Consider the following 27,090-nt stretch of genomic DNA (forward strand, 5'->3'; position numbering starts at 1 on the left):
GCCGAAGGAACTCTACCTTTGGGAAAGGTTTTCTGACAGATATCACATGATCTGCAGTAATCCTTGATCGACTGCCGATAACCGGGCCAAAAGAAGAATGCGGACACCCTTTTGAACGTACTGTTCGCGCCTAAATGACCACCAAACAAACCGTCATGGGCAGTGATCAAAACAGACTCGCGCAAGCGTTCAGGAACAACTAGCTGCCAAACCACTTCATCGTTGACCTTGGAGTAGTACTTTCGATATAACAACTGGTCCCTCACAACAAACGACACCACACAACCAGACGACTCTTCCGATTTTCCTTGGCCAACTTTCTCGAACAGATCATGCAACGTTTTGTCATCCCTTTGCATTTTGGACAGTTTCTCAGCATTGATATCAAGTTGGGGAACTTTAGCGGTCAACAGCGGTCTAAAAGGACGTTCTTCTCTAGCTTTTTGACCTCTTGTCTGGACTGCGCTAGTAACCTCGACACATCCAAATGTACATCCCTGTATTCTACCCAAAATGACGTCACATACTGGATTGTCGATCACACATGCCTCAACACTTCCAGAAAAGTATGGTGTATCCAGACTCACAATCGCAATGGGTAACCGAACTAAATCCCCACTGAACTGTCTACACACCTGTACCTTCCCCGTAAACTGATCATCTCTCACTAGGGACTTCCTGACCCCAACCGTGGAACACCCACTATCCAACATGACCGTGACCTCACTACCATTTAAGGTACCTTCACATGTCTGAATAGACTCGGGAAGTTCATCACTACCTGAAAATCCTACCGACGCCACAGACTGCTCGTCTTCACTACAGCTGGACTCTTCAACAGTGACAACGGATACTGAAGCAGTATGCATTTTTTTGGGACAATCTGCCAACTTGTGCGAAGTATCTTGACACCACCAACACTTCCTCTGATAGTTCTGACCACCTCTACCTCTACCAGCTTGACTAGCACCTCTGCCACCCTTATTATCAGGAGAGCTTTGTTCTGTCGGTGGGTTTGTGTCAGCCTGACTATTCTTCTTAGAAAACCTGTGACCACCTCGACCACCTGAATGACCTCCCCTCCCACTTGGAAGACCGACATTAGCCAACAGAGGATCACTGGAACCTTTTGCTGCTAGGTTTTGACTAGGATGTGCTTCCCTGTATCTTTCAGCTGCGTCTATCATGGTTTGAGCGGTAGTATGCTTGTCTTCTTTCAGAAAAGTAACCAGAGACGACGCACAACTAGACAGAATCTGCTCTCTGAGCACCAAGTCACAGAGCAAAGCGAAATCTGTGCCAACTCCAGCCATATCTGTCCATCTAGTAAAAAATCTTCTCATGCGGGAGAAAAAGACATGCATGGTTTCACCAGATTCAGGTTTGCATGAGCGAAACTGCGTTCTGAAACCTTCTTCAGTACATTTGAATCTCTTCAACAAATGCGCTGACAGTTTGGCATAGTCATTAGTATCTTCTACTGGTAACTCTTGAAAATAATTCAGAGCACGACCTCTGAGTAGAGTAGGCAAAATCAAAGCCTTCTCATCCTTTGACCACTTCAAGCTAGCTGCGTGCTTATCGAAGCGATACAGATAACTCTCAATGTCATCTGATTTATCATCAAAATAGGGAATCTTGGGACGATTGGCCAATTTATTCTTGCTTGCTTTTTCAACCAACTCGTCTGCTCGCAACTTTGCCTCCCTATTCGCCTTTTCTTCTTCAATATCGAGACGACGATTTTCAATTTTAGCTTGTTCAGCTAACTCTCTCTCTTTAAGCTCACGTGCAGCAGCGAGTTCTTTTTCTTTCAACAAAGCTTCTCTTCTTGCTGCTCTTTCCTCACGCAAACTATCCTCCACATACTTGTTCAGTGATTCACCATCTTTTCCTAAGGCTTCACCCTCCACCTTAAACTGCGTTATCAAAGCTTGAACCTCTTCTTGAGATGCCATCGTGAACAAACCGCTATCACTTAAGCAAACTATGACTATCCTCTACATAGAATGCTAGAGGGCAACACCAAGACTTAGCTTTGACTAACGTGAACACAATAGTCCACTAAACTTTAGAATTTACCTGACTTCCTCAAGTGCAGTACTAAAGTGACACAGTCTAGGAAACCGATCAACCGAACTACAAGGGGCAACAATCAATACATTTGAAACTAGGCTCCGCTCAAAAACTTGGCCTAGGAACTAGACATACCCCCATTCCCATACACTTATGAATCAAGGCATTGCTGACCCACAACTATTTACAAACTGTGTACACGTAAAAGGGAAAAATGATGTGTCATGTATTATTCACTTGTAGGTAAAACTAACCTACAGGGCGCTTCATGTAAAGTAGGGGGAAAAAAATAACCTACTCACAAGCAAGAACCAACACTCAGAGCTCTAGACAAATTACCCTCAAAAATATATAGAATGTTAACTTGAGTGTCAGATAAGCAAATGACTCACTCCTGTCCAAAATATGTCGTTCAGTCAGGCACAGGATGCATCCGTCCACAGACCAAGGAGCTCCCTTCACAGGCAGATGACAAGGATGTCCATCCTCCAGACTGCATGCATCAGCATCTGCGCAAAACCAAACAACACTTCAGCTCTACAAGTCAATAATATGAAATAAGCCTAACTGCACTCAAGGGAACGCACCAAAAAAAAAATAATTAATCTTCAAAAATTTTCCAATTAATACAACCGCAAGCTCGCCAATGTAAGAGATTTGAAATAAAGAAGATCCGTATTTATCCTTATTAATCTCCTTCCAGATTCTTTATATGTGCACACACACACACACAGTCAATCATCTGACTCCCGCTCAGAAGTTTAGGAAAGCAGAGAGAAGATTAGAAGAATTTGTAGTCTTTCACCAACTCATTCTTTCCAAACAATAGCCAATGGTTTAATTAGAACATACAAATTGGTTTGTTTCTGACATGGCAAATATCAACTCATTCCTCAAATTCTCAAATACTTTCTTGCTTACAATAATCAATTCATGACCTTTTGAAACTCATTCATTCATTGTCCACGATCTTGTGAAACTCACTCATTCATTGTCAACGTCATAACATATTTACAAGGACAAGAAAGCAAATAAACAAAACATAACTTTTACGTTATGTAGAGGTGACGATGTAGCTAGCCTTCAACCTTACGGCCTCCATCGCACCCTCGCCACTCTGGCACCACCCCGCACAAGTCAGACTGGGGCGGCCTCATCTTCCAATATGGCGGCACCCATACAAAAGTCCAAGTCATCCCGGCAATGTTTCCCGGTTCCAAGGTTGACATCAAGATCAAATGTTTTCTTGCAAAGTTGACATCAAAACCAAGAGCAGGTTTTCTCATCCGAGAGCCCAGGTCGAATGACTTTCAATTGTCAGGCAGTTCACAATCACAACTCACAAAATCAGGCGGTTGCGATTATAACGTGAACAACTCGCACAGTTGTAAATTCACGTGCCGCGAACCCAGTTTGACCGTCCGTAGCTAACCATGGAATTTTACTGAACTGTTAAAAGTTTCCGCTCTCAAAGTTAAACAACTCCTGACAACCTCTTTGTATTACAAAAAAGCACTAGTTATATCCCTTCAACTATAAACACCATAACCGCCATTCATTACACCGGGATTTACTCAGTTAATTTCCAACTGATAAAGACCCACCAATTAAGGATAACTAAGAGCAGATAATCTCGTCAGTGCTCGACTTATTTTCTGCTTGGTGCTACCCTTTTTTGTATAGTTTTGATCATATACCACACCTTAAGCGATTCACATCTTGCAGGAAATGTAAATTGTAATTTGTGAGTTATTGTATGCGCTAACTGTGATTACTTCCCTTTCCTTTGTTTGTGAATCTTTGTTGTTGTACGTTCAGAGTTTTCCGTTGCAGAGAGCTGAGCGGGGTTAGCGGATTTGTTATTCGTTTTACTCAGTTTTCTCTACATTGTTGTTTCGCATTCTGTAACAGGTTACATTTCTACCGTCTTGTTTTACTTGGATTTTTCTCCATATTTTGACTTTGTTGGAATTTTGGGGGGGAAGGGTCCGAGGACTTCTGTCCTAACCAAGGCTGTGGGAGACACTCTGTTTCACCGCAAAAAGCAGCCGATAAAGTAGGCCACGGCTGTGGGAAACATTTTGTTTCACCGCAAAAAGCAGCCATAAAGTAGGCTACGCGTTTTGTTCTACACCGTTTGGATTTTTCTTCTGCATTTTCCGGTTGCTGGATTTTTGTATCCATCGCTTTCATCACCGCGTGTTCTAGCTATAGCTGCGTTAGACTTACTTTTGTAATAAAGCTTTGCTAAAACTAACCATGGCTACAGGGGGATCTCCTACGAGGAGAATAACTTTCGAGACTCCTGGGAGCGAGCAACCGACTGAGCGAGACGCACGCGTTAGAGCTCGAAGCGTTCTAAAACGCTTAGAAGTAGAACGGAAGGAAGAATTTGAGCGACTGACAAGAAAAGAAGAACGTGACCGACAGGAAAAGAAGGACGAACTTGACAGACAAGAAAGGGAACGACAGGCAGAACGAGACAGACAGGAAAGGAAAGACGAACGTGACAGACAGGACAAGAAAGAGAAAGACGAACTTGACAGACAAGAAAGAGAACGTGACAGACAAGAAAGAGAACGTGACAGACAGGAAAAGAAAGACGAACTTGCAAGACAAGAAAGGGAACGACAGGCCGAACTTGACAGACAAGAACGACAGGCCGAACGTGACAGACAGGAACGGAAAGAGAAAGAGCAGGCGGATCGCGATCTCCAGCTAGAACTAGCTAGGCTACAGGCCGAGAAGGGTACGCTTACTCAGGCTAGCGCGCCGACGTTTGTTGCCGACCGTACGAGACTGCCGACGTTCGACGATGACAAGGACGAGCTCGACGATTTTTTACGCCGGTTTGAGCGCATTGCATCTGACCAGAAGTGGGAAGAGGCCACGTGGGCTAGCCGCCTTAGCACCTGCTTGAAAGGACGCGCATTGCAGCTCTACAACGCTTTGGATGACGACGAGGCGAGAGACTATCAGGCACTAAAGAAGGCGTTACTCCAGCGCTTCAACCTGACTGCGGAAGCCTACAGACGACGTCTGCGTAACAGCAAGAGACTGAGCGGCGAGCTGAGTCATCAGTTTGTGGCACGCCTTAATCTCTACCTGCGGCGCTGGGTGGAGATGGCCGAAAAGGACTGGACCGTCAACGACCTTGCCGACCTCATTGTCATGGAGCAACTGATGTCCAGCCTGCGACCTGAGGTGGTGACCTTCGTGCAGGAACACCAGCCAAAGACTACTCAGGAGGCAGCCGACTGGATCAGAGTACACGAGGACGCCCAGGCGATCTCCGGCAAATCTTCAGGCTCACGGCCGGGAAAATCGGGAAATTCGGGTTCTTCAGGACCCAAGGACGGGAAGGACGATCAGGGACACAAGGGATCAAGTTCCAGAACTGACATCCAGTGTTATTACTGCAACAAGCGGGGCCACGTGAAGAAGGACTGCCACAAGAGACAGGCTGACCAGAAAGGCGTTCACTTTGTTGGCAGCGAGGAGTTAAGGGACGTCACGAGCTCATGCACCATTCCACAACTCTGCGTTCCGTGCTCCAGGAAACATTTCCAGCCCCACTGCAACGTCTACGTTAACGGAGTGAAGGGCGAAGGTCTGCGGGACACAGGGGCAGACATGATAGTGGTTCGGGCGAGTCTAGTTCCAGCTATGGCCTACACAGGAGACAGCATCAGAGTGAGAATGGCCGAGGCATCTCACGCGTACGACTTGAACACGGCAGTGATCAAGGTCGTAACACCGTTGTTTACGGGGACCATTGTGGCCGTCGTCATGGACGATCCTCCATGCGACCTGCTCATTGGAAACCGGGTTCAGTTTGTAGACGGCGTCACCAGGGAGGTTCCCGTTTATCGGTCTCCCGACGTCATTTCAGTGCTCACGCGGGCACAGGAGGAGCGAGAGGACAAACCTCTCAAACCCCTACCTGCTGCACGAGCTGCCCTGGGGAACGTGACCCCCGCGCTTCTCGCGAAGGCTCAGGATTCTGACCCGACCTTAGCTACTCCTCGGGAGCACGCGAAGTCGGGGAAGGTGAAGCTGAGCGGGAAGCATGGGAGGTCAAGGTTCCTCAGGGACAAGAAGTTGCTCTACCGTGAGTTCAGCAACAAGGAAGGTGCATTCAAACAGGTTGTCGTGCCTCGCGAGTTTCGCGAGGGTGTCATGGCAACGGCACACGACTCGATTCTGGGAGGTCATCTTGGCACCAAGAAGACCACGGATCGTGTCTGGCGCCACTTTTACTGGCCAGGCATCTGCACGGATGTCCGACGTTTCTGTGCGTCCTGCGATAAGTGCCAGAAGGTGGTTGCCAAAGGAAGGGTGAGGAAGGTCCCCTTAGAGAAGATGCCGCTCATCGACGAACCCTTTCGTCGGGTGGCAGTGGACATCATCGGGCCCATCTTGCCTGCGTCTGAGGACGGAAACAGATACATTTTGACCATGGTGGACTACGCTACTCGATACCCAGAGGCGATCCCTCTGAAATCGATTGAAGCCACGCGAGTAGCTGAGGCTCTGGTTACTATGTGGTCCCGGCTGGGAATTCCATCAGAGGTACTCACCGACAGAGGCACGCAGTTCACGGGAGGAGTGATGGCGGAGGCAGCACGACTGCTATCACTGGAGCAGCATTTCACCACTCCTTACCATGCTCAGTGCAACGGACTGGTGGAAAGGTTCAATGGCACCTTGAAGACCATGCTGAGGAAACTAGCTCAGGAGAAACCACGCACGTGGGACAGATACATCCCAGCATTGCTTTTTGCATACCGCGAGGTTCCTCAGGAGAGCTTGGGCTTTTCCCCATTCGAGCTGTTGTACGGCAGACAGGTACGCGGTCCCATGGCTATCCTGCGTCAGGCTTGGACGGACGAAGAAGCTGACGAGGAGGTGCAGACGACAGCGACCTACATCGTAGAACTCAGGAACAGGATTGAAGAGACCTGCAAACTGGCTCAAGAGAACCTGGGAAGAGCAGCACAGCGTTACGCGCGAGGATTCGACCGCAAGGCACGGCCGCGCAGCTTCAAGATTGGAGAACGGGTGTTGCTACTTCTACCTGTCAAACACAACAAGCTACAACTGCAGTGGCAAGGACCTTTTGAGGTGACAGCGAAAGTGGGCCAGAACGACTACAGGATCGTCATGAACGGGAAAGCACGCCTGTACCATGCCAACCTGCTGCGCGCCTACATAGAGAGGACTGCCTACGGGGAAAAGGACAAAGTGACAGAAGCAGTTGCTGTCGTGATGGACGAGACAACGGAAGAACAGGGAGGAAGACGTGTACCAGTTTGTCCGCTGGAGGCTAGTGAGGATCACACGGACGTGCACATCTCACCTGATCTTGGGGACGACCAGCAGGCGGACCTGCAAGAGATCCTCAAGGATGCAGCACGGGTCCTTACAGACATACCACTTCAGACACATCTAGAGGAGTTTACCTTCGACTTGCTGGAGAAACAGCCAGTGAGGACGAAGCAGTATCCCATGCCTCATGCCCAGAAGGAGGTGGTCAGGAAGGAAATCGCCGACATGACGAAGTTGGGCGTCATCGAGCCAGCGAACTCTCCCTACAGTTCACCAATTGTGCTTGTGAAGAAGAAGGATGGACGCGTCAGGTTCTGTGTCGACTACCGGAAGCTGAACAAGATTACGGCGTTTGACGCGGAACCCATGCCTGATGTGGACTACCTCTTCAGTCACTTGGCCAAGGCCAAGTACTTTTCCAAACTGGACCTCACCAAGGGATACTGGCAAATTCCAGTGGCCGAGGAAGATCGCCCAAAGACTGCATTTACCACTCCATTCGGCCAGTTCCAGTGGACAGTCATGCCTTTTGGACTACAGAATGCAGGTGCCGTCTTCACTCGCATGATGAGGAAACTTTTGGAACCATTGAAGCGCGAGGACATCAGCAGTTTCATCGACGATGTGCTGATCGCGACAGAGACATGGACTGAACATCTCGACGCCCTGCGCGACGTGTTCGGAAGGTTGAAGGACGGAAATCTGGGAGCTAAACCGTCCAAGTGCTACTTGGGATTTCGGGAATTGTCTTTCCTGGGTCATGTTGTCGGCGAGGGATTGCTCGTTCCAGAGGACGACAAGATCCAGAAGATTCGGGAGGCGGAGCCACCGCGCACGAAGAAAGAAGTCAGGTCTTTCCTGGGCCTAGCCAGCTTCTACAGACGCTTCATCCCGCACTTTGCCGAAATCGCACTACCACTGACCAACCTTACCAAGAAACTACAACCGACCGTTGTAGTGTGGACTGAGGAATGCAGCTCCGCATTCAACACCCTGAAGAGGCGACTCACCAGTCAGCCTATTCTCCGACTACCAGACCTGAACAAGGACTTCGTGCTGAGGACAGACGCTTCAGGGAAGGGACTTGGGGCAGTGTTGCTTCAGGAGACAGAGGGGTTTTTGCACCCTGTTTGCTTCGCCAGCCGTAAGCTGACCTCGGCCGAGGCAGCGTATGCAACGGTTGAACGCGAGTGTCTCGCCATTGTCTGGGGCATCCAGAAGTTCGAAGCGTACCTGTACGGACGACCTTTCTGTCTGGAGACGGACCATCAACCTCTGCAATATCTTCAGGTTGCAAGGTTGGCAAACGCCAGACTTATGCGCTGGGCGTTGAGTCTCCAACCGTACCAATTCACGGTACGCGTCATACCGGGCGCCAACAATGTTGGAGCTGACTTTCTCTCTCGGGCTGGAGAGGAGAACATGACTGTGAGCGAAACCGAGGTTTCGTCTTGAAGAGGGGAGGTGTGTCACGATCGGGTGACAGAGACCAAGAAAGTGTCACTCAGTGGAGTGCCTGTTCTTGGTCGATTATGATAGAAAGCGCCTGTGCGTGATATTGGGCTACAGCAGAGTTTGCTGACAGTGCTTAATGAACACGGATGTTTTGTATCGCACGAGTTTTACAGTGCGGGTTTCTGCTATCATAGGGCTGACGGTTTTTCGCTGACAGCGCGCACGGGATTTTCACGGATTGAGTTTCTCGTGTCTTTTTTCTGCTTGGGGAGGCAGAATTGTGTATAGCTGGACTGGTTTTGTGACAAGGTCAGTCACGTGTATTTGGCTAGGTTGTCTGACAGAGACACGAGTACGGGGCACTTGACACCCAGCGGCAGAAGGGGAAGGATCTAATATACGGTTTCTAGAGTATGATGGTTTTTCACCGAATATTATATTCGGCACTCTAGGGGAACTTCCACTGCCACATGTTTTGCTGAGGACAAGTCGTCAACTTTCCTTCGTCGGCGATGGCTTTCGCATAAGGATTCGACAAGGGGTTCTGGACGTTTTTGGTCACTGTTGACGAACAGAGACTGTTCCAGGGAGGAAGCGGACTTTGCTTCCACGAGAGTGTTACAACCATAGGCTTTTGAGGTAATAAATCATTATTTAACGCTGTTGATGAGTCTGTGTTGTGAAATGAAATACTCTCTGTTGTTCTTTCCAGGTTAGCGCATAATTTACTCTCTGTGACGCTAAAATACTAATCTGTATATGGTTTTTGCAGATAGGGAGAGAAGGACGGAAAATGGCTGTTTTGTTGTTGTAAAAAGTCCGTTTTGTGCAGGCCCACGTGCTCGATGAGATATTTAAAGATGACATGTTTTAAGGTGGTGGGTGAGGGGTAGCTGACATGTTTAGTGCACCGATGCTTTCTGTTTGCAGCCTTCGTTCGTTCGCCTCGCTTCGTTACGTTCCTGTAACATCTGCACGGCTGACTCTGGCGGGAACTGTTGAAGCTACGCTAACCAGGAGACCGGCTAACCAGGAGACCGGCTAACCAGCGGACCGGCTAACCAGCGAACCGGCTAACCAGCGGACCGGCTAACCAGCGAACCGACTAACCAGCATACCGGCTAAGCAGCAGCAGCAGAGATAAAGCTAAGTGCACCATGTCGTACGCACCCCGTTGACCACCGTTGTCTTTTCGTATCTATGATTTCATTGGAGTAGTGACAACGTGGTGTGTGTGACACCTGCATGAACTAGAGCTTTTGAACAGAACATTCTCATTTTGACTGTATTTACACGGGTTCAGCGTGTTACTATAATTTTCTATATACTACTGGCATTTTGTCAGTGAACACTGGTTTTTTACGTGTTGAGAACGTAAAAGGAACATATTTTGAGTGAAGGCTCGAGGGAGGTGGCGAGTTTATACATAAACAGGCGTCTGAAACTTATACTTTTGTTGACTCTATTTAATTGTATGACTGCGAGAGTGGATCGTGGTGTGGTTAGTTAATTAGTAGTAATTAACCGGTTCATAATCACCTTAAGTGATATATTGAAACGTGACACACTTTTTCTCAAGTGACTCAAAAATTATTATCAAAATTAAATTTTCGAAACACTTTCATCTTATTCCTTGTCGGTTCCTGATTCCAAAAACATATATAGATATGATATGTTTGGATTAAAAACACGCTCAGAAAGTTAAAACGAAGAGAGGTACAGAAAAGCGTGCTATCCTTCTCAGCGCAACTACCGGTACTACCCTGCTCTTGTCAATTTCACTGCCTTTGCCATGAGCGGTGGACTGACGATGCTACGAGTATACGGTCTTGCTGAAAAATTCCATTGCGTTCAGTTTCATTCTGTGAGTTCGACAGCTACTTGACTAAATGTTGTATTTTCGCCTTACGCGACTTGTTTCATACTTTAGATAGATTCATCATACATGTGTATCAGGAAAAGTTCCCATTATGGTGCGAGGTGTCAGAGATGACCAGATAAGCCCAAACCGTTGATGACCAGATCTTGTCATCAAGGTAGCTCCCCAGAAGCCCTGACACGGCAGCAGCAAACATTAAGGTGAGCAAGCGCACGTCCCACATCGTCATGTCCGTTTATGCCACCCTCTACAGTAGCCACACGGCCGTTCTGCAATGGATTCTCTCCCACTGCAACGTGCTTGTCAACGAAACTGCACACTCCTTGGCAAAAGAAGTTACAACAAAAGAACAGGTGGACGTTCTGCAATGAATTTCCTCCCACTACAACGTGTTCGGCAATGAGACTGCAGACTCTTTAGACTCACAACAACAAAATAGGTGGATAGGTCTACGAGCTATATATCCTGAAGTCAAGACCACCATGAAGGCCAAGCAGCAAAACAACACAATGCACACTACTACACCATGATAGACCCTTACTGTCTGCTGACCCTACACCATGATAGACCCTTACTGTCTGCTGACCCTACACCATGATAGACCTTTACTGTCTGCTGACCCTACACCATGATAGACCCTTACTGTCTGCTGACCCTACACCATGATAGACCCTTACTGTCTGCTGACCCTACACCATGATAGACCCTCAGTCTGCTGACCCTACACCATGATAGACCCTTACTGTTTGCGGACCCTACACCATGATAGACCCTTACTGTCTGCTGACCCTACACCATGATAGACCCTTACTGTCTGCTGACCCTACACCATGATAGACCCTTACTGTCTGCTGACCCTACACCATGATAGACCCTTACTGTCTGCTGACCCTACACCATGATAGACCCTTACTGTCTGCTGACCCTACACCATGATAGACCCTTACTGTCTGCTGACCCTATACACCATGATAGACCCTTACTGTCTGCTGACCCTACACCATGAAAGACCCTTACTGTCTGCTGACCCTACACCATGATAGACCCTTACTGTCTGCTGACCCTACACCATGATAGACCCTTACTGTCTGCTGACCCTACACCATGATAGACCCTTACTGTCTGCTGACCCTACACCATGATAGACCCTTACTGTCTGCTGACCCTACACCATGATAGATAGATCCTTACTGTCTGCTGCCCCTACACCATGATAGATAGACCCTTACTGTCTGCTGACCCTACACCATGATAGATAGACCCTTACTGTCTGCTGCCCCTACACCATGATAGATAGACCCTTACTGTCTGCTGACCCGAATGCCCCGACTGGAGCAGGGCTGAGGTGCACGAGAAAGTCAACCCCCCAACGGGAGCCAGCCGCGCAGCTGGATTGGTTGAAATCACACACACACACACACACACACACACACACACACACGCACACACACACACACACACCTCAGTTTCAACCAATCCGACCCCGTCCATGCCTCGATATTCAGGATCAGGACAGGACACAATCGCTTTCAACAACACGGTCCTGTACGGCAAAACGGAGCAGTGCCCCTGCGAGACTATGGGCAACCAGACAACAGAACACCTGCTGCAGTCCTGTCGGCTCTACGACAAACCCAGGGAGAAGAGCTGTCCAGACCCCATCCCAGAGGCCGCCAAGCTCCACGACAGTCTGGAGGACCTGCAGCGCACTGCCACCTTCACCCTAGAGACTGGAGTTTCATAATTATGACGAATGACAAGCAGAAACCGCGCCGCGGGCACTAAATGTCACGTGTATGTCTGGGAAGCTGATCAGGCGACCGTTCCTGCATTGATCTTTCACCTGGTACACGAAGAACAGTGTTTGGTTACAAGTCTCTATCTAGTGTCGAACAGGGATGCATCTGAACCACTAACGCAGACATGTACGAAATGCACATCAACAAGCCCATGCTACTGAACGTTCGCACACACACTCACACACACACCAACACGCGTACCAGTATTTCAGTATGAGCCCTGTAGTAGATTTCCCCACAATGCTGGTAAGCCGTCACGTTCTGTTCGGGTGTGCTACAGGCACAGTTGACGTATCTCATCCAGTTGGCTGTCTTGCAGTCTTTGGCGTCCACGAAGTGACTCGACCTGTCGTCACTGGAGAGCTGTAGACAGTATTGTTTCCATTGAAAAGCCAGCACTCGATACATGTACTACAATCATTACAACATACTGAAGTGACTCGACCTGTCGTCACTGGAGAGCTGTAGACAGTATTGTTTTCATTGAAAAGCCAGCACTCGATACTACAATCATTACAACATACTGAAGTGACTCGACCTGTCGTCACTGGAGAGCTGAGCTGTAGACAGTATTGTTTTCATTGAAAAGCCAGCACTCGATACTACAATCATTACAACATACCGAAGTGACTTGACCTGTCGTCACTGGAGAGCTGTATACAGTATTGTTTTCATTGAAAAGCCAGCACTCAATACTACAATCATTATTTACAACATACTGAAGTGACTCGACCTGTCGTCACTGGAGAGCTGTAGACAGTGTTGTTTTCATTGAAAAGCCAGCACTCGATACTACAACGCATTCTTGTCACAGGGGTTATAGCAATGTTTTTCGCCAATAACAGGTGCATTTAATTATAAGCTTTTTTCCTCTACTCAAAAGTGGATTCGTTTGTTTTTAAGCAAAATGTGAGTGTAACTTCACAGTTCCGAGACCACACGTACCCTCAAAAATCATGTTTTTCACGTTATGATTCTTTTAGAAACGTCAAAACGTTAACACCTTTGATCGATATTTTAGATTGTTTACAAAACAAAGAAATAATCACAAGATGATTCTTAAGAATAACAGTCCAGCTAACAAATGAAAATCGTTGTATCTCATTCTCAGTTCGTGGAACTGGCTAGTATCGACGCAGGGTGGGATGTGTGCTGGTATATTGTTTCTCTTCAAAGGTTTTGAAACTGTGACATCATACCAAAGACTACTCGGTTTAAGCAGACGAAAAACGGATCTTTGAATGATAATGTTGTGAAACCCAACTCGCATCAAATCATTTCAAACTGTAGATAATGACGAAGTGACGAGTCAGTGTAAGCTTTACCTGCCAGCAGTACCCCGAGGAATGCGCTATGTCCGGGTCGGAGACACTGCGACCTTCGTACGGACCGAACCTGGATCGCAGAGGGAAGAACTTGGTGGCGAACACACCCAGTCCCGCGTTAGGGATCCCTGACTCTTTCACCTCCAGGCCTGGGGGGAGCGTCTTCAAGGCTCGATTAGGGTCTCTCCGTTTCTTGACGGGTACCTGCACATGAAAATGCACACAACTCTTTAAAGGAAAAGTCCAAGGTTTAGGGTCACTTTTGATACGTTGACCCTCTTAATTCATCAACCACAAATGCGTGTGTAAAAATGAACACAGAAATCAAAAAAGTATACTTTGACTAGTTTTTGGTTGTTCTGAATCGTTCCATCGCGCGCGCAGTCTTGGCTCATGACCTTGTGCACATACGTGTGCTACGTCACGAGCCTTGAACAACAAATATGGCCGGCTCAAGCTGTGAGGAAGACAAGTGGAATACGGACCGGTTTTCAGCCAGCCTGAAGTTTTAGCGTGCCCGTTTGAGCCTCTTCGTCGTCAAAATGCTGGCGAGGCCACAAGGAACTGCTTGAAACAGAGCCAGCATAAGCGGCAATACGAAATGGTATGTGATTCTCTTTGTTGTGATGTTGAAACACTAGTCCTTGAACTGCCCAGTTTAGAATAAATGCTTCCACAGTGATGTTCACACGCGACTATCCTTATTTTCTCTTTCTGAGTAATTCTTTAGTCACACAACGAAACATGTAGACAGCAAGTTAACATTGCGCAAAGCCTGTTTCTTGCGGACAAAACTGCAATTATCCTGGTATTTTTATTTGCGACAGTAAGACACTACATGACATCGACACCACTAAACAGTGACACTTTTTTGAAATGGCGGTGGGCTGCTTTCATGTGCTAATACTAGATCTAATAGTGATCCTGACATTTTTCTTGCGAAACGGTCAAAGGGAAGTAATAAATGAATTTAGTTTTTTTAAACGAGCACACGTGATTTCCGATCTCAAACTAGATCTGAAATCATAAGATTTTCTGAGCAGTGGCGAAACGCTGATGGCGTGATATCGCAAGCCGTTTTGGAAGCAAATAAGCACTGTCAGTGTCAGACATATGCTGAAACACGATTACAGCAGTTCAAACTTTTTGATTATTGATTTTTAGGAGTACGCAATATCGGACAGTCACACTACAAAAAGACAAGTTAGTGCATAGATCGGTATTCTCAAACGTCACGAACACTGAACAGACAGTACGTTGCTACTATATATTTTACTGTATTAACAAAACCTCACAGTCCCATTAAAAATGTGTGGTGTGTGCCGAAAAGCAACCATATGAGATTCAGTCAGTGGGACCCTGAATCTACCTGGGGTTAAATCGGGTTATTGACTCTCATTGCATGAATTTTTAAACTGAATACTGTATATAGGCTACATGTACTACTGTTCGTGTTGTTTTTGTGATCCACTGCAATTTATGTGTATACTTAGAATCTCAAGGTAATTTTTGAACGGGGCATACCGAGATGATTCATTTTGCCATGATCACAGAGTGATACGTGTATTTTGCTTATCAGGTGTCAGTGCAGAAACTCCAAGAGGGAACGAAATTCAAATATCTGGAAAACCTGGATGAGGAGATAGACAGGCTAACAGCACATCCTCCTATGTTTGCTCGGACATATACTACCTTCAAACTGCATACTATGCGTACACACAGGAATATGGACGACTCAACATTGATCAAAATGGGTAAGTAACACAACACAAACAGATGATTTCCATTATGATAGATTTATTTATCTGAAAGTAAAATTGACAACAGAGTGTACAATTTGTTTTCAAATACGAAAATATCACATTGGGTTAAAAAAAAAAAAACACACCAACATATATCATTAAAACTATTCTTTATTTCTAAACACATACATATCAGCATAGTTTATTCATGTAAACATCCTCATTTCGGTTCCCAGTCTATCTGAAATCAAGGTAAGATATGCCAAAAAAATAGCGATCACACAGTGCTTCAGCATGAATTTGAAAACCTGCTCTACGTCACATAGACACAGCGTGTCTTATGATTCTATCCACCCTCTCCAAACAAACACGTACACGTTTTCTCGGGTACGAATGTCTTAAAAGCTCAAACTAAGCTGCTGTTTTATTCTGTCTTGCTTTGCAGGAAATACAGGCACGTCGCTTACCCATGACAGGCAGCTGGTGCGCTAGCGAGTGGGGTTTCTCGGCAGAAGCATCAGAGTACCATTACCAACCTGTGCAGTCAAAACAATCAGAAATACTTTCCCAAACGGATGAAGAGTGGGGTTCAAACTCCCTGAGCTACAGAAGGCTGAAATATACTTTTACAAATCGTGTGACTGTGTTGAACTAGTATCTTTGGTTGAACAGATTCCTGCGTGGTTGGAAGATACTGAGTTGTCACGTGGTCCAGTACATGGTTCACATTCTGCAACATTTTGTTCCAGACTTTTTCCACTGTTGGTGTACTCCAGCATCAGGTAGTCAGTCCATGAGCCGGTCAGCATAGCTTGTGTCCAGTATTTTCCGTTTGCCTGTTGCCTGAAACATGGTTTTGGGGAAGTAACTAACGATCTCTGCACACATTTTAACATGTGAATAAGAACAGAAAAGTTTGTCAAAAGTATACATAGTTTAATTTGCATTTACTTCAAGACCAGACTTTCTTTTCGTTCATTATTTCTTCATAAAGATTCTGGAAATTAACAAAATGTTTCCCCCTATCAAGGCCTCCTAACTTTTTTTTAAATGCAGGTCGGTTTTTTTGTCATCTGTGCATTACTACCTCTTGCCACCCGTGCGGTCATTGCCACCAGGTATCTCAACAATCAAACCGTCTATACAGGCATAACGGCACGTCCTTTTCCAAAACAGGATTGCTCACTACACAGATCTGCGAAGACTTTTACATGGAGAAAAAAATCTCTTGACTTGAACATATACCAGGAATAAACATCCTGACTGGTTTTTGGAGCTGGATTTTTTAGGGAATGTTTTACACGTGTGGCGTTTAAGAAATTAATTCATAAAATTCTACATTCGCAAAGAGAGTACTCATACTGTTACAGAGTGTTGAGTTCTGGTATTTTTCAAAACGGAAGGATGGCCACATCCCATGTAAAAGCCTGGTAAGATTTGAGATTTTGAACCCAATCGTTTACACGGGAAGGGCTGTCGAAGGGCTGTCCATTTAAGAGGAGGCATCCATGCCTGGATGAGAAATACACTGATAACACAGAAAAAGCACGAGTTTAACCTGCATATTCACAAAACTGGTTCAGAGGTCCGGCAAAGGGAACACATGTTAGTTATTTTAAGAGAACATCACGAAGACCGAATTATTAACTTAAAGCCTTTCTGCAAGAATGTACATCTTCTATGAATTATATTCTAAAACGCCACATGTGTGATTCATTCCACACACAAAATCCAGCTCCAAGAAGCAGTGAGGCTGTTGATTATTGGTATGTGTTCAAGTCGACAGATGATTTTACCTGTGTAAACTGAGCCTTGGCAGATCTGATATAGTGAGCAAAGACCTGCATTTTTTTTAAACGTGTTCAGAGGCCTTGAAATGGTTAAACATTTTGTTTATTTCAAGTAGTCTATATGAAGAAAAAATTAACAATAAGGAAGGCACATGGGTTGAAATGCAAATTAGATTCCTTTTGACGAACTGTTTATGTTCTTCTTCATGTGTTACATTATGCGTACGTAGATCGCAAGATATTTTCGAAAAAAATTCATAGATAAGCCAATCTGCAAACGGACAAAAATTCACAATATAAATTTATGAAGCCAATAAATTTGACTCAAGAACAAAGCTTATGTGTTTGAGGTGATGTGCATGGGTATGAATGTTGAATGAGTCCGTCAAAGATACCCTCCATGTCGCCTCACAGTGGAACCTACCATTAAAATTATACCACCTTAAATTACCTTGCTCTTTCAAATGTACTGCTTAAACTTCTTGAACATGCAACTCTTGCTGTCTACCATAAAGACCATCAGGTCAACAACATACTCGTGAATGTTTTGTTTTGGTCTATAATTAAACATTTCAGAAAATACCCTTTTTTGACTCACATGCGAAGCAAAAGTGAGTCTATGTACTCACCCGAGTCGTCCGTCCGTCTGTCCGTCCGGCCGTCCGGCCGTCCGGAAAACTTTAACATTGGATATTTCTTGGACACTATTCAGTCTATCAGTACCAAATTTGGCAAGATGGTGTATGATGACAAGGCCCCAACAAGAAGAGCAAACGCTCGATCGAGTCACTTTCGCAGTTCTGAATATTATATGAGGCATCAGATGGACAGGAAGAAATTGCTATTCACAACACAATACAGATGTAAATAATTTGATGTAAAGAATAATCCTATAAAGTTTGAATCAAATCCGATGAATAGTTTCAGAGATATGATATTTCAATTTTTTCCTTCAAGACATACCTGTGACCTTGAAAAAGGTCAAAGGTCACCAAAGCAGACGTCAAAGTGTAGAGGTCACTGGGAGTCACGTTCACATAAAATTTGAGCCCGGTCACTTTTATAGTTTCCGAGAAAAGCCCAACGTTAAGTTGAGTGTTGCCGAACAGAAAAGGCTAGTTATCTCCCTTGTTTTTCTGATAACGTTCGTAAAAGGCTACAGATGTAAATACTTTGATGTAAAGAATAATCCTACAAAGTTTCAATCACATCCGATGAACTTTGTCAAAGATATAAAATGTCTAATTTTTCCTTTGACGCTGACCTGTGACCTTGAAAAAGGTCAAAGGTCAATGAAACCATCGTTAAAGTGTAGAGGTCATTGGAGGTCACGACTAAACAAAATATGAGCCGGATCGCTTTGATAGTTTCCGAGAAAAGTCCAACGTTAAGGTGGTGTCTACGGACGGCCGGCCGGACGGCCGGCCGGACGGACGGCCGGCCGGCCGGCCGGCCGGACAGACTAACACTGACCGATTACATAGAGTCACTTTTTCTCAAGTGACTCAAAAAACATACATAGCATCTTGACCTTGCTTCAAGGTCAAGGTCGCAGGGGCCATAAATGTTGTCTAAAAAACAGCTATTTTTCACATTTTTCTTATTTTCTCTGAAGTTTTTGAGATTGAATACCTCACCTATATATGATATATAGGGCAAAGTAAGCCCCATCTTTTGATACCAGTTTGGTTTACCTTGCTTTAAGGTCAAGGTCACAGGAGCTCTTCAAAGTTGGATTGTATACATATTTTGAAGTGACCTTGACCCTGAACTATTGAAGATAACTGTTTCAAACTTAAAAATTATGTGGGGCACATGTTATGCTTTCATCATGAGACACATTTGGTCACATATGATCAAGGTCAAGGTCACTTTGACCCTTATGAAATGTGACCAAAATAAGGTAGTGAACCACTAAAAGTGACCATATCTCATGGTAGAAAGAGCCAATAAGCACCATTGTACTTCCTATGTCTTGAATTAACAGCTTTGTGTTGCATGACCTTGGATGACCTTGACCTTGGGTCAAGGTCACATGTATTTTGGTAGGAAAAATGTGTAAAGCAGTTCTTAGTGTATGATGTCATTGCTAGGTTTAGTTATTTTTGAAGGTCAAGGTCATGTCAAGGTCAAGGTCAAGCATGGGAGTCGTATGGGCTTTGCCCTTCTTGTTATATTTTTTATTCGGAAGCATACTGACTTTATTTGAAACTACTTCGACAGATATAGTTTTGCAGGTTGACGGGAGGTGAGTTACAAAAGAAATTCAATCCATATGTCGCTCAGCACAGAAAGCATAAACGATTAACATGAGTAGAAATGAACTTGTACTTGTTTTCATAATGTATTATTTGGATGGTATCTGTCAAAGACACTTTCTCGTTTTTTGCAAAGCTAGAATAAGGCACTAATTTTCAAAACAAAACAAAAATCTTACGATGAATGGCACGTTGGTTTTCTCCTGTGGTGATTCTGGACGGTAGGAACAGGACTGGTCAACAGTTGCGTTGTGATCACGGAGAACCGGGAAATCTGGAATGCCGAATGGTCACGGTGTCAGTGTCTAGTGACCTGTTCTGACCAGTGGCCGTGAATGATGATGAAAGGTCTGGAAGTAAAAGAAGAGAGAAAATGAGTGTGAGTATAAATCAATTCGAAAGTATGCTTCTGATCTATATAGTACATTGAACATTTAGACACCCTCTGGAAGTCGTCTGGATGTGTATCCATGTTGTAGCAATTAGACTGGTTTTGCGTCTCTCAGTCAATGCAGAAAGATTAATTCCCTGCACAATTCGTAATCTTCTTGTCTCTAGCATGCAGGTGTCTGTTTATCTTACCGGTTGCACATCCACCAAAAGTTTAGATCTGGTAAAAATAGCATTAAGCCATGATTCCAGCAAACGCTGCCAATTTTATGAATTGATATCAGGGGATAGTTTGCGACTGAATAGAATAGATAACGTGACACACGCATTGTCTTACGTGTCCACAACCCTGACTACTTTTTGAGTCACTTGAGAAAAAGTGACTCTATGTAATCGGTCAGTGTTAGTCTGTCCGGCCGGCCGGCCGTCTGGCCGGCCGTCCGTAGACACCACCTTAACGTTGGACTTTTCTCGGAAACTATCAAAGCGATCGGGCTCATATTTTGTTTAGTCGTGACCTCCAATGACCTCTACACTTTAACGATGGTTTCGTTGACCTTTGACCTTTTTCAAGGTCACAGGTCAGCGTCAAAGGAAGAATTAGACATTTTATATCTTTGACAAAGTTCATCGGATGTGATTGAAACTTTGTAGGATTATTCTTTACATCAAAGTATTTACATCTGTAGCCTTTTACGAACGTTATCAGAAAAACAAGGGAGATAACTAGCCTTTTCTGTTCGGCAACACACAACTTAACGTTGGGCTTTTCTCGGAAACTATAAAAGTGACCGGGCTCAAATTTTATGTGAACGTGACTCCCAGTGACCTCTACACTTTGACGTCTGCTTTGGTGACCTTTGACCTTTTTCAAGGTCACAGGTATGTCTTGAAGGAAAAAAATTGAAATATCATATCTCTGAAACTATTCATCGGATTTGATTCAAACTTTATAGGATTATTCTGCCTCATATAATATTCAGAACTGCGAAAGTGACTCGATCGAGCGTTTGCTCTTCTTGTTACTCTTGCTCTTAGCTCAGCTCAGACCATGCGTTCTGTAACTTTGTAGATCTAGCCTGTGGCGCATCTGTACTCCAGCGAATATCAGCTGGACCCAGACACACTGTTCTGCACCAATTCGTATTCGCTGCGCAGCAAAACAATGTTTACGTGTATGCATGAAAATAGAAGCATGTACTCTGACCTTCAACGCATTCCTTCTTGTGAGATAATCCGCTGTTCGTATGTCGCCTCGGAGTTTCGATGGCTCGTCGACTGTACCAGCCTCGCGTAATACTCCCCTTTCCGGACTTTTATGAAGGGAAGACACTGCCAGTGGTCAAAACATTTGTTTCAGGGATGAAACGCCAACTTTTGTGCTGCAGAAAAATTGCGAAATCTGTGTCCAGAAAGTGCCCGACACTTTGAAATCTGCACGCTTGTGCTGCACACATCTCTTCCATTTCCACAAGAGACTCAGAGTTTTGTGAGGGAAAGTGTGCTATGAAATGCCTGGGAACATTGACGAGTTGTTGCTGTTTGCGGCTGCCCTCCACCGAGGCATTCTTTTCGGGCATACAGTGGTGACTTTTCTGTGTGAAAATCAAGCTGGTACTAGTGGTAGAATCAACACAATAACTTGTGACGTCACAGTGTACCAACGTCACAGTGTACCAAAAATCACGTGACCACTACTTGACCCCAGGCGACTTGTCTTGGTTAGCCCCGCAACACTAAATCTGCAACTACAACAACAACAATTTTTTTTCAATTTTTAAAATATTTTTCCAGAGATGTTTGTAACATTTGGCATTCGATTTTCAAGTTTTGGGGGATATTTAAAAACCTTGGACTTTTCCTTTAAGAGCGGTCTCTCAGTAGGGAAAATACTAGGAAGCCTTACTGGCAAACTCCAGAGATTGGAAACTGCCAGGTGAATTCGTCACATCTTCCAAACAAATGTGTTAACAGGCTCTCTTCTGTAATTGACACATCATTAATGTTAAGTCAGTTCTTTTCTGTGTTGTGATCCATACTTTTGATAAGGTGAATTCATCAGATCTTCCAAACGAGTGTGTGAACAGGTTTGTCGGACGATGACACGATTTTCATATCTGCGAGTATATCAAGAAATAACTTTAATTTAACGATAAACTGAACACTGACTTGTGTGTCTTCCACGTGGAGAAGAGGTCCATGTACTGGACAGTCTCCTTCGTGTTCCTGGTTGCATTCCTCACAGTCTGCACGAAAAATGATTAGGAGATTATTTCAGGACCACATTCTTTTGCAATTTTTGTGCTGTTCTAAAAACATTTCTGATCTCTTAAAGGCACAGTAAGCCTCCCGTAAACCATCACAGATACTGTCTGGCTTTTACACACAGTACAAACACCCTTTCATTTAAACACTCACCGCTTGAGAACATCCTCGGTGCCCTCAGTAAAGAGCGAGCAATTTTCAAAGAATTCTTGCGTGGTTTATCTTACCCCTGAGCCATCTTGAACCCGTGTGATCCAGTTTCCCTTTTTCACAATGTAGTCGTCAGTTAGTAATTTGAATGCGACTTGATGTGAGCTTATCTGTAATAGCACGTTATTATGTACCTCTGACTATGCACGAAACAAACGGCTGTGGTTCAGAAGAACTCTAGCGATGGCTTTTGACTGTTCAGAGGAACTGGCGATAAACCGTCGTCTGCTACGAGAACCACGATCTTGCGTGACCCTGCTTCCGGGCTTTTCTTTTTTTCAAACTTTCAAAACTTCGAATTGTACTGATCTTGTCTTGATGAAAATAGAATTCTTTTATGATTTAAGAATGTTTGTGTAACAAGCTGTCAATTTATTATTTAGATTTTAAAAGTTAGGTTTAGCGCCAAAACGCACCACGGTCCGATTGTCTCTGAGACAATCCGCAAAATTAATTCTTTAAAAATTGCTCGCTCTTTAGTACCTAGGATGTTCCCGTTTGGTGAGCGTTCAAATGGAAGGGTGTTTGTACTGTGTGTAAAAGCCTGACAGTATCTGTGATGGTTTACGGGAGGCGTACTGTGCCTTGGTATTCATGCCAACAATTGACTTAGGTTGTTTCTGTTGTGACTCTTATCTAGCTAGACATGCCTCGTTAAAGTTTGAACTACTAATAGTAGCGGGCATTCGTTTGGGTAGCAGAGAGAAAACAATATAGTGACTTCTTCATACTGCGTGCATTTTTAGTGCTTGCAGCTGTAAATCTTATTGTTCTCCATAACTTAAAGGCACAGTACGCCTCCCGTAAACCATCACAGATACTGTCAGGCTTTTACACACAGTACAAACACCCTTCCATTTGAACACTCACCGAACGGGAACAGCCTAGGTGCCCTACGTAAAGAGCGAGCAATTTTCAAAGAATTAATTTTTCGGATTGAGACCATCTCAATCGGACCCATCCTGAACTCAGGTCAAAAATGAGTTACTTCCCTTCAACTGGCAATAGCCGTTGTGGGTTTTGGCGCTAGACCTAACTTTTAAAATCTAAATAATAAATTGACAGCTTGTTACACAAACATTCTTAAATCATAAAAGAATAATTTTTTCATCAAGACAAGATCAGTACAATTCGAAGTTTTGAAAGTTTGAAAAAAGAAAAGCCCGGATAAGCAGGGTCACGCAAGGTCGTGGTTTTCGCAGCTGACGACGGTTTATAGGCAGTCAAAAGCCATCGCTCGAGTTCTTATGAACCACATTCGTTTGTTTCATGACAAGTCAGAGGTACATAATAACGTGCTATTGCAGATAAGCTCACAGCGGGCCGCATTCAAATTGCAAACTGACGACTGCATTGTGAAAAAGGGAAACTGGATCACACGGGTTCACGATGGCTCAGGGGTAAGATAAACCACGCAAAAATAAATTCTTTGAAAATTGCTCGCTCTTTACGTAGGGCACCAAGGATGTTCCCGTTTGGTGAGCGTTCAAATGGAAGGGTGTTTGTACTGTGTGTAAAAGCCTGACAGTATCTGTGATGGTTTACCGGAGGCTTACTGTGCCTTTAAGTTATGGAGAAAAATAAGATTTACAGCTGCAAGCACTAAAAATGCACGCAGTATGAAGAAGTCACTATATTGTTTTCTCTCTGCTACCCAAACGAATGCCCGCTACTATTAGTAGTTCAAACTTTAACGAGGCATGTCTAGCTAGATAAGAGTCACAACAGAAACAACCTAAGTCAATTGTTGGCATGAATACCAAGTCTGTGTCTGACATCTAGTGTGCTACACATATAAACGATCTATTTCAAATCTGCCCTTGCTACGTTATTTTTTGTCGGACCGTTCTTTTGCACACCCGTTTAAACGCAGCTCTCTGGTTCCTCATATATATATTGTTGAAAGGTGACCATGCAGGTAATTAAGAAAAACTGAACAAATGAAACGCCGAGAATTAAGCCGCACTGCCGCTCGCAGCAGAATTCCTGCTTGGTTGACACCTTTGTTTGACCGAAAGCGTTTGTTATATGAGCAGATCACAGATTCTGTTTTGATATACATTATGTGAACTCAGCATAATCCCAAGTCATCAGCTAAATCAGAAACGCTATATGTGTTTGCTGACCTTAGTTTCCTTACAAAACCATGTGCACTAATAACCAGACTATGGCTGTAGAAACTACGGAGACATACTCACAGAGGAACTCATCGTCATTCGGCACTTCCAACTTCATGTAGTTGGTCTCTTTCCTTGTCCTCAAGCTGTAGCAATGTGGCTCCTCTTTTGGTTTTTCACTTTTCTGTCCTTTGGTTTTCTTCTCCTCGCTGGCCGTCTCCTAAAACAACAACCACACTTACTTCATCTTCTTCTTTGTTCATGACAAAAACTCCCACGTTCACACATCTATTTGCACGGGTGGATTTTTACGTGTATGGCCGTTTTTACCCCGCTATTCAGGCAGCATACGTCGATTTCGGGGGTAGCATGCGTGTTTCTATAACCCACCAAACTCTGACATGGATTACAGAATATTTTCCGTGCGCACTTGGTCTTGTGCTTGCGTGTACACACGAAGGGAGATAAGGCACTAGCAGGTCTGCACAGAAGTTGACCTGGGAGATCAGACAAATCTCAACCCTTGACCCACCAGGCGGCCGCGGCCGGGATTTGAACTCGACCTTCAGTTTATGAGGCCGAAGTCTTATCCACCAGACCACTTCGCCCGTCAATCCCACTTACAACTGACAAAATAATACAAAAGTATCACAAGGCAGATATAACTACATCTATCTATCTAAGTTCCAAATGCACATAACTTATAAGGGGCCTTTCTCTAGTAGCCTAAAGTTTAACGCTCTTTCTTATGCCCCCCCACCCCCCGTCACACACACACGGAGGCTCCACAGTAAGGGGGTCGAGGGGGGAAGGGGGTGGAGGGGGGAAGGGGGGGGGGGGGCGGGTAGGCGTGGTGGTAGCCAAAATCATGTGCAAAAGATGATTCGGGAATCTTAGATAGAATACACCGATTCTTTGATTATTTTGAAAAGGCTTATGATGTTACACAATTTTACAGCATGTGAACTAAGCAGTGTTTTTCCCAGGCCCCGTTCTTCGGTCATTGGCGCTTTCATTTTTGATCTGACGCATTGGTCTCACCCGTGGCTCTTTGCCACCACCACATAGGTTTGACATGTAGGACATCTTCTGACTATCAGATTTCTTACCAAGCGGATAAAGCCAGGGTATTAGTTTTGAACCCAAATACATTTTCAATCCAGGTCCAACTGACCTTTTTTTTACTATCAGGCTGGTATCATCATTACGGAATGTTAATGCGTGAATCTGTATTCAGTACCTTCTGAGTTTGGCATAGCAGTGGGTCTCCGTTGGGCACTGGTGTCTGCACTGCTGGTTTTGGTGGACGAAAAGGAGGACACTGCGGTTTTGTTCCTGTCAATAATAAAAATAAATACATGAAAAGAAAATGCTTACACAACTCACCTTCGTTACGTCCCATTACAATTGAACCCTCCCTTATAAGACCCCCCAATTGAGGACTTCCTCCCTTCTTATCCCCCCACCTCCTATCCCCCCTCCCTGAACAACCCTACCCGATAGAAGACTCGACCTCCCTTTAAGACCCCCTTTTCAAATACCAGATTTTCAACAGCGTTCCTTCGTCCACTCACCTGCACCTAAGGAGTTTAGCAAACTAAAACAGTGCGATGGGGACGATAGAAACATAAAGGTGGACAGTGTGATGGGGACGATAGAAACATAAAGGTGGGCATTGCTCTCACACGGCCGTCCCAGTGAGAAGTTGTGTACTCTAACACAGTGTCGCTCCCAAGCCATGGAAAGCGTTTAAACCACCTTTACCCTTCATCCCTTTGAAACTGATAAAGTGATACTACTTGTAGCTATTACTAAACAAAGCGTGACAATTCGGACAACTCAATGGCAAATCCAGTGAGCAGGCTTACGTTTAGCACGTGGACGCCAATCGTCGTCAGACTCAGAATCAGATGACTTCACCGCTCTTTTGCTTATTCCCCAGTTAGGTTTCATGAAGTCAGGTTTCTGCGCTGGCAAGCCTGAAGCACAACGGTAAATGTTAATGTGTTGTACAAATTAAAAACCGTTATGAGTCTTGATTCATAGATAGCTGTTAGTTGTAAACTGCCACAATTCTTCAAATGACATTAAACTTGAGCTGATAATGTATCAGTTATTTTCATTTGAATATCAACTAGCTGTCGGTAACTCGCTGCTTCGGATCAATGAAAAATAGATCGCTGCTTCAGAACAATAAACAAGTCGCGTAAGGCGAAAATACAACATTTAGTCAAGTAGCTGTCGAACTCACAGAATGAAACTGAACGCAATGCAATTTTTCAGCAAGACCGTATACTCGTTGCATCGTCAGTCCACCGCTCATGGCAAAGGCAGTGAAATTGACAAGAAGAGCGGGGTAGTAGTTGCGCTCAGAATGATAGCACGCTTTTCTGTACCTCTCTTCGTTTTAACTTTCTGAGCGTGTTTTTAATCCAAACATATCATATCTATATGTT

At 44.7% G+C, this 27,090-nt stretch overlaps 1 protein-coding gene and 1 long non-coding RNA gene across 2 annotated transcripts in view; one reads left to right on the plus strand and one right to left on the minus strand.

Moving 5' to 3' along the window:
• Nucleotides 1–27,090, minus strand: part of LOC138946801 (histone-lysine N-methyltransferase PRDM7-like) — a gene marked incomplete at its 3' end in the record, with an annotated part of 46,093 nt that overhangs the window by 14,074 nt on the left and 4,929 nt on the right. Inside the window, exons 4-9 of the mRNA XM_070318203.1 lie at nucleotides 26,503–26,613; nucleotides 25,875–25,969; nucleotides 24,716–24,854; nucleotides 22,212–22,288; nucleotides 13,863–14,066; nucleotides 12,739–12,900 (exon numbers count right to left, since the gene is read on the minus strand). Coding sequence (XP_070174304.1) covers nucleotides 12,739–12,900; nucleotides 13,863–14,066; nucleotides 22,212–22,288; nucleotides 24,716–24,854; nucleotides 25,875–25,969; nucleotides 26,503–26,613 — 788 coding nt within the window. The remainder of the gene's footprint in view (nucleotides 1–12,738; nucleotides 12,901–13,862; nucleotides 14,067–22,211; nucleotides 22,289–24,715; nucleotides 24,855–25,874; nucleotides 25,970–26,502; nucleotides 26,614–27,090) is intronic.
• On the plus strand, nucleotides 14,316–17,730 carry LOC138946904 (uncharacterized). Its single transcript, XR_011449467.1, has 3 exons — nucleotides 14,316–14,466; nucleotides 15,442–15,616; nucleotides 16,050–17,730. It is a non-coding gene; the product is annotated as an uncharacterized lncRNA (long non-coding RNA).

This window comes from Littorina saxatilis, linkage group LG14 (genome assembly GCF_037325665.1).
Source record: "Littorina saxatilis isolate snail1 linkage group LG14, US_GU_Lsax_2.0, whole genome shotgun sequence".
Classification (NCBI taxonomy): domain Eukaryota; kingdom Metazoa; phylum Mollusca; class Gastropoda; order Littorinimorpha; family Littorinidae; genus Littorina; species Littorina saxatilis.